The 13,438-nt window shown below is 42.6% G+C and overlaps 1 protein-coding gene across 1 annotated transcript; it reads left to right on the top strand.

Annotated features, from left to right (window-relative positions):
• Positions 1–850: 850 nt before the first annotated feature.
• LOC138362867 (uncharacterized) lies at positions 851–4,111 on the top strand. Its single transcript, XM_069321443.1, has 5 exons — positions 851–1,116; positions 1,168–1,501; positions 1,871–1,968; positions 2,402–2,599; positions 4,036–4,111. The coding sequence occupies exons 1-5, from the start codon at positions 851–853 to the stop codon at positions 4,109–4,111; spliced, it is 972 nt and encodes a 323-aa protein (XP_069177544.1).
• Positions 4,112–13,438: the final 9,327 nt, after the last annotated feature.

Raw genomic sequence — 13,438 nt, 5'->3', positions numbered from 1 at the left:
ATATATATATTTCTCTTGTTGATAGTGCAACGGTGTATGTAGACTTGATCTACTTGAGGAGGTTGATAGTATCAGGTGGTGAATCAGAAGATAGGATACCCCTTGGTAAACTGATAATAGAGTTCTGATGGTGTTGGAGAGCAACCTGATTGTAATAGTATAGAGTATAGGATTCATTATTATTATATGTGTGTATGTATTGTGTATGTGCTTTGTCAAGTAAATGTATTCCAATTTGCTGGTGTTTGCCCTTGTCCTAGTGAGGCTTCCCAGGAAATAGTACAGGAAAGAGAGAGAGAGAGAAAGAGCCAAGAACCACTGCTGTGGACAGGGTAGGACGGAAAACCAATAAGTCAAAGGGGATTGAGTGAGCCCCTCTCCAAGAGCCAGAAGCGCCTAGTGTGATCTCCTAGTGAGGTATAAGCACTGTACCGAGTTGTGGGTTGGGTTGTCCGTAAAGGAGGAACAACGACGACAACACCAACCAACCCACAATCTATAATAAATTGGGGGCCTGTGTCCTGGATAGTGAACTGACACACCAACACCCTGTCCACGAGTGGATTTGTACACCCTTGCTTAAATAAACTGTGTGACCACAGGTGTATACTCTCTCTCTTGGGAAGACTCACAGGACAGGATGACAGCAGTTCTGAATTATAGAGGTTCGGAGAAAAACCTTGCTAGAGCCCAGGAGTACATTGATACGGGAAATGATGAAATCTTGCAAAATTGTACCCAGGAACAACTTTGGTTGATTGCGAAAATGTATGGTGTTAGGTTGAAGTCAAACAGGGCGTCTAGTAAACGGAAAGAAATCAGGGCACTAACGCAGATAGACAGAGTAAGCATGTTCTGCAAAACTCGTGACGAGAAGATTCTAGATATGTGCACTAGAAAGCAGATAACGATGTTAGAAGACCATTTCGGCCTAAAGGGTAGGTATGATAAGGTAGAGGAAAGACGCGAGGCGCTGCGAACTTGGTTAAGGGAACAAAAAGCAGAAGAGAAGGAAGCAGAGTGCCAATGTGAAGAAGAGGAAATACAGTGCCAGCAAGAAGGAGCTGAGGCTCTGCCTCAGAATGAAGAACCCCATGGGTTGGAAGAAATTTCAGAGTAAACAGACGATGCGCCAAGTGACGAAGGAATTAATGTAAACTCAAGTAGCAGCAGGGAAAGCAGCCTTGAGAGGCACGAGGTGGAACCAAAGTTGGAACCAGGAGACAATGAGGTACAGCTGCAACGTGAAGAGAGGCAGGCTCGGCTTGAGCAAGAGAAAGCCAAAGCCGAGCAGGAGCGAGCTAAAGCTGAACAAGAGAAAGCTAAAGCCGAACAGGAAAAGGCTAAAGCTGAACAGGAAAAACTTAAAGTCGGACAAGAGAGAGCCAAGGCCGAACAAGAAACGGCCAAGGCTGAACTGGCTATGATAAAGATGGAGGCGGCTAAAGCAGATCAAGAGAGAATTAAGATGGCACGAAGGGAGAACAGAGTGAAGAATGAGGTGAGACGCAACAATGGCAGATCCAGTGGAGTCTGGGGAGGAAGAAATTATGAGAGACCCAGAAGAGTCTGGGGTGAGAAGAATTTTGATAAATGGGCAGATAAAAGTAAGTACCCTAAAACTCAGAAGAGTAGGTCGCGCACTTCGTCTGAAAGTGAAGATGGAGGAGCTAAACGAGAAACTAGTCGTGATCCAGTAAATCAAGAGTCCAGTAAAGCCCCACAGAGTGCAGGTAGTGTGCCTGGCCCGTGGAACTCTCATGCGAGTGGACAAAGTCAGAGCCACTCTGGTTCGTATAGAAGAGATTTTTCCCAGGTGAGGTGTTACAATTGTAACGGATTGGGTCACGTGATGCAAGATTGTTTGCAGGGCAAGAGTGTTGTGACCCTGGCCATGTGTGACCCCCGAAGTAAATATACTAATGTGTTCCATGACAAACCACAGACAGTGAACTTAGTGAACGAGAGGTATAGGCCGTTCATGAGCAAAGGTTAGATCAGTATAGAAAGCCAACCTGAGTTAGAAGTGGGTATCTTAAGAGATACCAGAGCTAATCAGAGCTTGATTGCGAGAAGCCTGATTGGGAATGATCGACGGTTAGCTGGCAGTGGGAAGATGAAAGTATATGGGTTATTGTCTGAGAGTGACATGCCTGTTTTTACTGTCCAGCTCAGGTCAGAATATGTGTCGGCAGAGGTGATGTTGGGAGTATGCCCCGACATACCTATTCCAGGAGTCCAAGTGATCCTGGGAAACGACTTGTGCGTGACAAAGGTGTTGCCAAGAGTCATGGCGGAGACTGTGCCAGAAGAGTGCCCAGAAGGCCGCGGCACGTGGAGTGGAGTTAATGGATAGTGGAGTTAAGTTGTGGGAGATGTCAAGAATTGGCATGTTTCACAGAAAACGTGGAGAAGAGATAGTGAAGAAGAGTAATTGCCGAGAAAATGAAAGGAGAAGAGACAGTATGTGTGGAGAGACGCTTATGAGCAGTCTAGGAGAGGTAGAGCGACATGTACGGTCGAGTGTTGTTGAGTGTAGTACAGTGCTCGAAGAAACTTTTAGAGAACGAAGAAGAGTTGAAGGAGAAGAAAGGGAATTGTATAGAGGTGAAAAGCGTGAGAAGAGGATGACGATACAAGCATGGAGGAATAGAAGAAAGCCGAGTACTCGATGGAAGTCAAACAGGATGAGATCTCGGATAAATGAGGAGACGAACGGGGGGATCGTCGGTGAAGACGAGGGAGTGAAGTATGATGACAGGAGACGAAAGTATAATGGCAGTAGATGGAAGTGTGAAGACGACAGAGGAGGTACAGACAGTAGACATCTGTCTCTGGACGTGAAGAGAAGAAGACGAGGTAATGGAGGGTGGAAACAATAAGTAGAGTGGACCAATGGAGTGCAGGCGTCCAAGGAGGACAGCCTAGCCGAGAGGTGCCAGAGAGGTCAGATCGTTTGTGAGAGGATCATGTTTCTGGCAAGTTGTGAGCCAGATGTTGCAAGGAGCAACGAACTAATTGTAGACTCCTAAGGGAGTACGTAAGCAGATCAACCGGTCGAACCAATCGGTTAAAGAACGAAACAGTGTGGTGGCGGATGTATTATCCCGAGCTTTGCCACTGGAATAACTCTCAAAAATAAGGGGAAAGGAGTGTTATGATCTCAGCCTACAGGAGAAACGAGTTTTCCCCTTGAGAGTTATTCAGCAAGCCTGACCTAACCAGAAGGTCTAAGAAATATAGAGGCGATAACACAGTTGTAAAATAGTTTGTTGGATTTAAATAACAATTTAAGATTATGGGCAATGAAGAAGAAAATAAATAAATGACTGGCTAGGAGATGTGGACATTTTGCTGGAGGCGTGAGGCTCGCTTTTGGAGGGCTTTGACCTCACTTGAGGCCAGACATCGCAGGGGGAAAGCCATGCTCCGTTAAGCTCCCGTCATAAAGGAACCCCTAGTGATATATCTCGAAGAGAAGAGAAGGTGCAGACGTACCAGCTGTGGAATCGAGCTGGAGAAGTGTGGTCTCAAGTCCTGGGCGACGGGGAGTGTTTATTAAACCGCCCAGAGACATTATCGTGGGCTGTGGCAGCGCCCTGACCAGGCTTCGTCAGAGGGAGGAGCGCCCTCGACCAGATAATCTGTAGTAAGCACGATATACGCCAGTTCATAGTGATTGGTTGTAGTTTGTCGTGTGCCCAGCGACAGTAGCAATGTTTATTGATAAGTTAGACATATTTTGGTGAGGCAGAAAGCCTGAAATAAGAGAGTGGAGAGGGAGGAACACGGAGCGACATCAGTCTCTGAGCGCTGGCAGGCAACTGAGGGAGCTCGGCTCCTGACGGCGGAGGACCCTCCCGGAGTGAGTGAGGACCGCTGCCAGGCAAGGTGGAGCATTGACCTGCCCAACGGGGCAGTCCACTCTCACATTGTGTTGAGGACAGGTAGAGGTTGGAGGCAAACATATGTGTGATTATTTTTGTTTATGTGTTAAAGGGGAATCATTTTTATTGGAGTGTCGATGGGTTGCAGGTTTGTCTTTGGGGAAGAAGTTGCTGAGAACTTCGAAGCCAGCACAGATGAAGTAGTTGATAAGACTCCTAGGTAGTGGAGGCGAGGACCTCGAGCTGTGAGGAGAAGCAGTGAAGAGGAGTGTCACATGCTTCTGTAGAGGTGGTGAAGCACCATAGTTGCTCGAGGAAACTTCATGTTGTAGCAGCCAGGAGAGCTGTGGAGGACCCTAGTAGAAGTAGTGAAGCACCATAGTTGTTCAAGGAAACTTCATGGTAGCAGCCTGGAGGAGCTGCAGAGGATCCTGGTAGTTAAGCCCAGAAGAACCTAAAGATATCAGGGTAGTGAACTTCCAAAGGTGGAAGGGAAGTTCTGGTGGATTACTTGTAGGGAGTTGATAGTGTTTGGTTGTCATTAGCGTGCAAGACGCAGTGAGAGGTGAGTGATTGTTTGCATTCTTATTTCAAGGAGTGTTTTATACTGAAGTTTAGAGTTACAGTCGTCAGGTGAATTACCTACAGATGTATGCGTTCTAGGACTGATAGGGTGATCGATTGATCATTGCGGTGTATCAAGGAACATTTATGCTGATATATGTTATTACATTCACCTGCTGATTTTCATTGTACACATTCGTACATATACGAATGTATATATATATATATATATATATATATATATATATATATATATATATATATATATATATATATATATATATATATATATATATATATATATATATATATATATATATCGTACCTAGTAGCCAGAACGGACTTCTCAGCCTACTATGCAAGGCCCGATTTGCCTAATAAGCCACGTTTTCATGAATTAATTGTTTTTCGACTACCTAACCTACCTAACCTAACCTAACCTAACTTTTTCGGCTACCTAACCTAATCTAACCTATAAAGATAGGTTAGGTTAGGTTAGGTAGGGTTGGTTAGGTTCGGTCATATATCTACGTTAATTTTAACTCCAATAAAAAAAATTAACCTCATACATAATGAAATGGGTAGTTTTATCATTTCATAAGAAAAAAATTTGAGAAAATATATTAATTCATGAAAACTTGGCTTATTAGGCAAATCGGGCCTTGCATAGTAGGCTGAGAAGTGCGTTCTGGCTACTAGGTACGACATATATATATATATATATATGTCGTACCTAATAGCCAGAACGCACTTCTCAGCCTACTATGCAAGGCCCGATTTGCCTAATAAGCCAAGTTTTCATGAATTAATGTTTTTTCGACTACCTAACCTACCTAACCTAACCTAACCTACCTTTTTCGGCAACCTAACCCAACCTAACCTATGAAGATAGGTTAGGTTAGGTTAGGTAGGGTTGGTTAGGTTCGGTCATATATCTACGTTAATTTTAACTACAATAAAAAAAATTGACCTCATACATAATGAAATGGGTAGCTTTATCATTTCATAAGAAAAAAATTAGAAAAAATATATTAATTCAGGAAAACTTGGCTTATTAGGCAAATCGGGCCTTGAATAGTAGGCCAAAAAGTGAGTTCTGGCTACTAGGTACGACATATATATATATATATATATATTATATATATATATATATATATATATATATATATATATATATATATATATATATATATATACACACATATATATATATATACATATATATATATATATATATATATATATATATATATATATATATATGTCGCACCTAGTAGCCAGAACGCACTTTTCGGCCTACTATGCAAGGCCCGATTTGCTTAATAAGCCAAATTTTCATGAATTAATATATTTTCTCTAAATTTTTTTTATGAAATGATAAAGCTACCCATTTCATTATGTATGAGGTCAATTTTTTTTTATTGGAGTTAAAATTAACGTAGATATATGACCGAACCTAACCAACCCCACCTAACCTAACCTAACCTATCTTTATAGTTAAGGTTAGGTTAGGAAGCAGAAAAAGTTAGGTTAGGTTAGGTTAGGTAGGTTAGGTAGTCGAAAAACAATAAATTCATGAAAACGTGGCTTATTAGGCAAATCGGGCCTTGCATAGTAGGCTGAGAAGTGCATTCTGGCTACTAGGTACGACATATATATATATATATATATATATATATATATATATATATATATATATATATATATATATATATATATATATATATATATATATATATATATATATATATATATATATATATATATATATATATATATATATATATATATATATATATATATATATATATATGTCGTACCTAGTAGCCAGAACGCACTTCTCAGTCTACTATGCAAGGCCCAATTTGCCTAATAAGCCAAGTTTTCATGAATTAATTGTTTTTCGACTACCTAACCTACCTAACCTAACCTAACCTAAATTTTTTGGCTACCTAACCTAACCTAACCTATAGAGATAGGTTAGGTTGGGTTAGGTAGGGTTGGTTTGGTTCGGTCATATATCTACGTTAATTTTAACTCCAATAAAAAAAATTGACCTCATACATAATGAAATGGGTAGCTTTATCATTTTATAGGAAAAAAATTAGAGAAAATATATTAATTCAGAAAAACTTTGCTTAATAGGCAAATCGGGCCTTGCATAGTAGGCTGAGAAATGCGTTCTGGCTACTAGGTACGACATATATATATATATATATATATATATATATATGTGTATATCACGAAAATAAACACGTGATTAAGAATGTGACAATGTCAGACCACGGAGGAAAAATGAAACAGGAAATTTCCTTAAGTACTTTCGTATATTAATATCATACCTTCTGAAGATGTATTTAATATACGAAAGTACTTAAGGAAATTTCCTGTTTCATTTTTCCTCCGTGGTCTGACATTGTCATATATATATATATATATATATATATATATATATATATATATATATATATATATATATATATATATATATATATATATATATATATATATATATATGTATATATATATATATATATATATATATATATATATATACAGAAGCACCATAATGTCCCACGAGCTCAAAGCGGCAGCTAAAAGCCATCGTGAGAACAAGGAGATAGTTGTCAGGAGAGGTGACAAGTCGCCAATATATCTCATTCTTAAAAAAGACGAATATCTGGCGAAAATGAACATCATACTCTCTGACCAAACTAAGTTCCAAAGGGTAACGAAGGACACTACAGCCGAATTAAAAGCAAAGGTCAACAAACTGATCGAAACTGTGAACGCCAAGAAATCCGGACTCCACCTGCCAAAGATCATTGGGGAATATAAACCTGGATATGCGTATGGAAATGTCAAGACACACAAGCCTGGAAACCCACTTCGGCCAATCATTAGCCAGATACCCACACCCACGTACAGACTGGCGAAGCGACTCAACAGCCTGCTGACTCCTTATGTTCCCTGCGCCTTCAGCCTGAAGTCTCCAAAGGAATTTGTTGACTTACTGCGGGGCACACGGGCCACAGGGATAAGAGCCTCGTTGGACGTAGAATCGCTGTTTACCAACGTACCTGTGGACGAGACAATCGGGATGATAGCCGACAGAGTGTATCGTGATCCAGCCTGTACTCCTCTTGACATACCAGAAAATATTCTGAGGAAACTACTCCAAGCTTGTACTAAAGAGGCACCCTTCTTGAGCCCGGATGGGCACATGTATAAGCAAGTAGATGGGGTCGCCATGGGTTCTCCCCTAGGTGTCATGTTTGCAAACTTCTACATGGGTACCATCGAGCAAAAAGTCTTAGTCGACATGAACATGAAACCGGCCATATACTGCAGGTATGTTGACGACATTTTTACACAGGTACCTGATGTCAGACATCTGCAGGAGCTGAAGGAGGCATTTGAGCAGAGTTCCGTGCTGGGTTTCACTTACGAGATGGAAAAGGATGGGAAGCAGCCCTTTCTAGATGTAACAGTCATGGAAAAGAGCGGAGGTTTCCACACTGCAGTCTACACTAAGGAAACGAACATAGGAATGTGCCTAAATGCCAACAGCGACTGCCCAGACAGGTACAAGAGGAGTGTTGTTAACGCATATGTCGACCGTGCTCTCAGCCACAGCTCAGAATGGAAGCAAGTCGACGAAGAACTCTGTAGGGTAAGGCAGGTCCTAGTCAACAACGGCTTCTCCAATGGTTTCGTCGAAGACGTCATAAGAAGGAAAGTGAAACGCCATGCAACCTCTGAAGAGACAAATAACACAACACCTATACCCCCTATTAGACTATTTTACAGGAACTTCTTTTCCACAGCTCATAAAAAGGAGGAAAGGGTCCTGAAAGATATTGTTAATAGAAACGGTATCCCTACAGACAAAAATCAGAGGATACAACTGACGATTTACTATAAAACCAGAAAAACGGCTAGCCTACTCATGAGAAACTCTCCAGACACAAAACAGAACGCTTTAAAAGAGACTAACGTCGTCTATGCCTTCAAATGCCCTCTTGGGGACTATAAGCTCCAAAAAACCCAGTATATAGGCAAGACAACAACATCTCTTTCTAGGCGTTTAACGATGCATAAGCAACAGGGCTCCATTAAGGAACATATAATCTCTTCCCACAACCAAACCATCGCCAGAGAAATCCTAGTAAACAACACAGAAATCATCGATAGATACAGCGATAGCAGGCAGCTTGACGTTTGCGAGGCACTACACATCAAGAAGTCAACACCAGCAATCAACAGCCAATTAATGCACAACTATATTCTACCCACCTCAAGACTCCGCTCCAATATAGAAGCATCAAGAAATATGGACCAATAGGCTTTCTACAAACACTTCTATTCAATACCCATTGTTTCGTGTTCTGTCTTGTGTTGATGAAATTAATACCCTATTAATGCCACCTCTTGTTCTGTCTTGTGTTGATGAAATTAATACCCTATTAATGCCACCTCACCCCATCCACCTCACTCAAATGTAGATATGAAATCGGAGATGCGTAAGTTCTATTTAGTTGTGTATTTGTAAACTAAAAGTCTTTGAAAATGTAATAAGTTTTACGAAACGCGCTCGTGTCGCGTCAGACTAGAAATAAAAATGAATTTTGGAGAATTGATTTTTGATTTACCCCCAACAGTGAAAAGAAATGTACGAAAGATTGAGAAAATTCGTGTAAGAATTATTAATCTTACTTTTTCGGTCATATTTAATAATATATGTCTACAGGAAAGACTGCTACCAAAATATACTAATATATATATATATAGACTTGATCTACTTGAGGATGTTGATAGTATCAGGTGGTGAATCAGAAGATAGGATACCCCTTGGTAAACTGATAATAGAGTTCTGATGGTGTTGGAGAGCAACCTGATTGTAACAGTATAGAGTATAGGATTCATTATTATTATATGTGTGTATGTATTGTGTATGTGCTTTGTCAAGTAAATGTATTCCAATTTGCTGGTGTTTGCCCTTGTCCTAGTGAGGCTTTCCAGGAAATAGTACAGGAAAGAGAGAGAGAGAGAGAGAAAGAACCAAGAACCACTGCTGTGGACAGGATAGGACGGAAAACCAATAAGTCAAATGGGATTGAGATCATATCACCTAAGGAGAGAGTGGGGAGTCACAGCGGCTCGAGTGGGTGTGTGCACGTGACAACGAGGCTAAGTGTTGTAGCCGCATCCCCTAAACGTGTGACGTTGAGCCCCTCTCCAAGAGCCAGAACCCAGCAAACACAAATCATCTACACAACGTTCGCCTATCTCTTCCCATAGGTGTGGGAATGATTTGCATTGAGAATGGTGCAGGAGAGCCTTTGAGAAACTTTTACTCAAAAAATCCAAACACAATGGTTTAATTATAAATTGTTTTTCTACAATTATTTTCTTCCAAATGTAAAACAAATAGTTTTTACATGTTTAAATGTAAAATTTATGGTGTTTTTTTGTAAAATTCATTAATAAATTGTGAATGATATATATTGGCTGAGTGAAACCTTTAAAATCCATTTAGTTATAATATGAACAGAAAAAAGTAGTTTTCCAAATTTTCTAAAAATCGCTCTTTTTAACACAATTTGACTCCTTATGCATTCCACTAAACACTAATATCATGTTTAAATATATACTTTATGTATTATTCCCTAAGATAATTTATATAAATTATAAAAGTTGCTGGAAAGTGGTGAGAAAGAATCTGAAAACGTTTTGTTGTCTTATATTGGCGTGTTCTTATTAACTAGAGTGAGTAAGAGTGAGCGAGAGTGGGTAAGAGTGAGTAAGAGTGACTGAAGGTGAGTGAGAGTGCCAGAGAGTGTGTAAGTGTGAGTAAGAGTGAGTATAAGTAAGAGTGAGTATAAGTAAGAGTGACAGAGTAAGAGTGAGAGTAAGGGTGACAGAATGAGTAAGAGTGAGAGTAAAGTGATTGAGAGTAAGGGTGAGTATGAGAGTAAGAGTGATTGAGAGTTAGAGTGAGAGTAAGAGTGATTGAGAGTTAGTGAGAGTAAGAGTGATTGAGAGTAAGAGTGATTGAGAGTAAGAGTGATTGGGAGTAAGAGTGATTGAGAGTAAGAGTGATTGGGAGTAAGAGTGATTGGGAGTAGGAGTTAGAGTGAGAGTAGGAGTAAGAATGAGAATAAGAGTGATTGAGAGTAAGAGTGAGTAAGAGTAAGAATGAGAGTAAGAGTGATTGAGAGTAAGAGTGATTGAGAGTAAGAGTGATTGGGAGTAAGAGTGATTGGGAGTAAGAGTAAGAGTGAGAGTAAGAGTAAGAATGAGAGTAGGAGTGATTGAGAGTAGGAGTGATTGGGAGTAGGAGTGATTGGGAGTAAGAGTAATTGAGAGTAAGAGTAATTGAGAGTAAGAGTATGAGAGTAAGAGTGAGAGAGTGAGTATGAATGGGTAAGGGTGACTGAGAGTGAGTAAGAGTGACAGAGTAAGAATGACAGAGTAAGAGTGACAGAGAGTAAGAGTGACAGAGAGTAAGAGTGACAGAGAGTAAGAGTGACAGAGAGTAAGAGTGACAGAGTAAGAGTGAGTATGAGAGTGAGTAAGGATGACTGAGAGAAAGAGTGAGTAATAGTGCGTAAGAGTGATTGCGAGTTAGAGTGAGAGTAAGAGTGATTGAGAGTTAGTGAGAGTAGGAGTGATTGAGAGTAAGAGTGATTGAGAGTAAAAGTGATTGAGAGTAAGAGTGATTGAGAGTAAGAGTGATTGGGAGTAAGAGTGATTGAGAGTAAGAGTGATTGGGAGTAAGAGTGATTGGGAGTAGGAGTAAGAATGAGAATAAGAGTGATTGAGAGTAAGAGTGAGTAGGAGTAAGAATGAGAGTAAGAGTGATTGAGAGTAAGAGTGATTGAGAGTAAGAGTGATTGAGAGTAAGAGTGATTGGGAGTAAGAGTGATTGAGAGTAAGAGTGATTGGGAGTAAGAGTGATTGGGAGTAAGAGTAAGAATGAGAATAAGAGTGATTGAGAGTAAGAGTGAGTAAGAGTAAGAATGAGAGTAAGAGTGATTGAGAGTAAGAGTGATTGAGAGTAAGAGTGATTGAGAGTAAGAGTGATTGGGAGTAAGAGTGATTGGGAGTAAGAGTAAGTGTGAGAGTAGGAGTAAGAATGAGAATAAGAGTGATTGAGAGTAAGAGTGATTGGGAGTAAGAGTAAGAGTAAGAATGAGAGTAGGAGTGATTGAGAGTAGGAGTGATTGGGAGTAGGAGTGATTGAGAGTAAGAGTAATTGAGAGTAAGAGTATGAGAGTAAGAGTGAGAGAGTGAGTATGAATGGGTAAGGGTGACTGAGAGTGAGTAAGAATGACAGAGTAAGAGTGACAGAGAGTAAGAGTGACAGAGAGTAAGAGTGACAGAGAGTAAGAGTGACAGAGAGTAAGAGTGGCAGAGAGTAAGAGTGACAGAGTAAGAGTGACAGAGAGTAAGAGTGACAGAGTAAGAGTGACAGAGAGTAAGAGTGACAGAGTAAGAGTGACAGAGAGTAAGAGTGACAGAGAGTAAGAGTGACAGAGAGTAAGAGTGACAGAGAGTAAGAGTGACAGAGAGTAAGAGTGACAGAGTAAGAGTGACAGAGAGTAAGAGTGACAGAGAGTAAGAGTGACAGAGTAAGAGTGACAGAGAGTAAGAGTGACAGAGAGTAAGAGTGACAGAGAGTAAGAGTGACAGAGAGTAAGAGTGACAGAGAGTAAGAGTGACAGAGTAAGAGTGACAGAGAGTAAGAGTGACAGAGAGTAAGAGTGACAGAGAGTAAGAGTGACAGAGAGTAAGAGTGACAGAGTAAGAGAGTGAGTGTGATTATGAGAGAGTTAAGAGTGTGAGGTGTGAGAGAGTAGCAGGCCAGGGAGGCAGGATGTGTGGTCACAGGCGAGGCCTAGGCCTCGTGATCTCTAATGTTGGTTTTTATATATATGTTGGATTTTTTGTCCTGTTTCAAATTATAATTATTTAGCAGGAATGTAATAAGATATTGCACAGTATTAATGTGACAATAATATATGCATTATTTCCTTGATAATCAAACTTGTTGTTCAAAGATAATATACAATCTTTGAAGGAAACATTTTGAGAGCGCGAGCTGGCAACACTGGGCTGGTGGGTGAGAGAGACATATGGTTAGTTGTACTCAGACCTTCAGTGGTGAAGGGTGTGTCCCAGCTGGCCGCCACCAGCCGCCACCCGCCGCCCACCACCAGCCGCCACCCGCCACCACCCACCACCCACCACCAGCCGCCACCCACCACCAGCCGCCACCTGCCACCACCCACCACCAGCCGCCACCTGCCACCACCCACCACCACCCGCCACCCGCCGCCACCCGCCACCCACCACCAGCCGCCACCCGCCGCCCACCGCCAGCCGCCACCCGCCGCCACCCGCCACCCACCCGCCACCCACCACCAGCCGCCACCCACCACCAGCCGCCACCACCCGCCACCACCCACCACCAGCCGCCGCCACCCGCCACCACCCACCACCAGCCGCCGCCACCCGCCACCACCCACCACCAGCGGCCGCCACCCGCCACCACCCACCACCAGCCGCCACCAGCCTCCGCCACCCACCACCGTCACTCACCACCCGCCGCCACCACCCACCACCAGCCGCCACCCGCCACCCACCACCAGCCGCCACCCGCCACCACCAGCCGCCACCCGCCACCACCCACCACCACCCGCCACCCGCCACCACCCATCACCAGCCGCCACCTGCCACCAGCCACCGCCACCCACCACCGCCACTCACCACCCGCCGCCACCACCCACCACCAGCCGCCACCCGCCACCAGCCGCCACCTGCCACCACCTACCACCAGCCGCCACCCACCACCAGCCGCCACCCGCCGCCACCCGCCACCCACCACCAGCCGACACCCGCCGCCACCCGCCACCCACCACCAGCCGCCACCCGCCACCACCCACCACCAGCCGCCACCCGCCACCAGCCACCGCCACCCACCA

The sequence above is a fragment of the Procambarus clarkii genome, chromosome 9, assembly GCF_040958095.1.
Source record: "Procambarus clarkii isolate CNS0578487 chromosome 9, FALCON_Pclarkii_2.0, whole genome shotgun sequence".
Classification (NCBI taxonomy): domain Eukaryota; kingdom Metazoa; phylum Arthropoda; class Malacostraca; order Decapoda; family Cambaridae; genus Procambarus; species Procambarus clarkii.
This window is presented reverse-complemented; position numbering and strand designations above follow the sequence as displayed.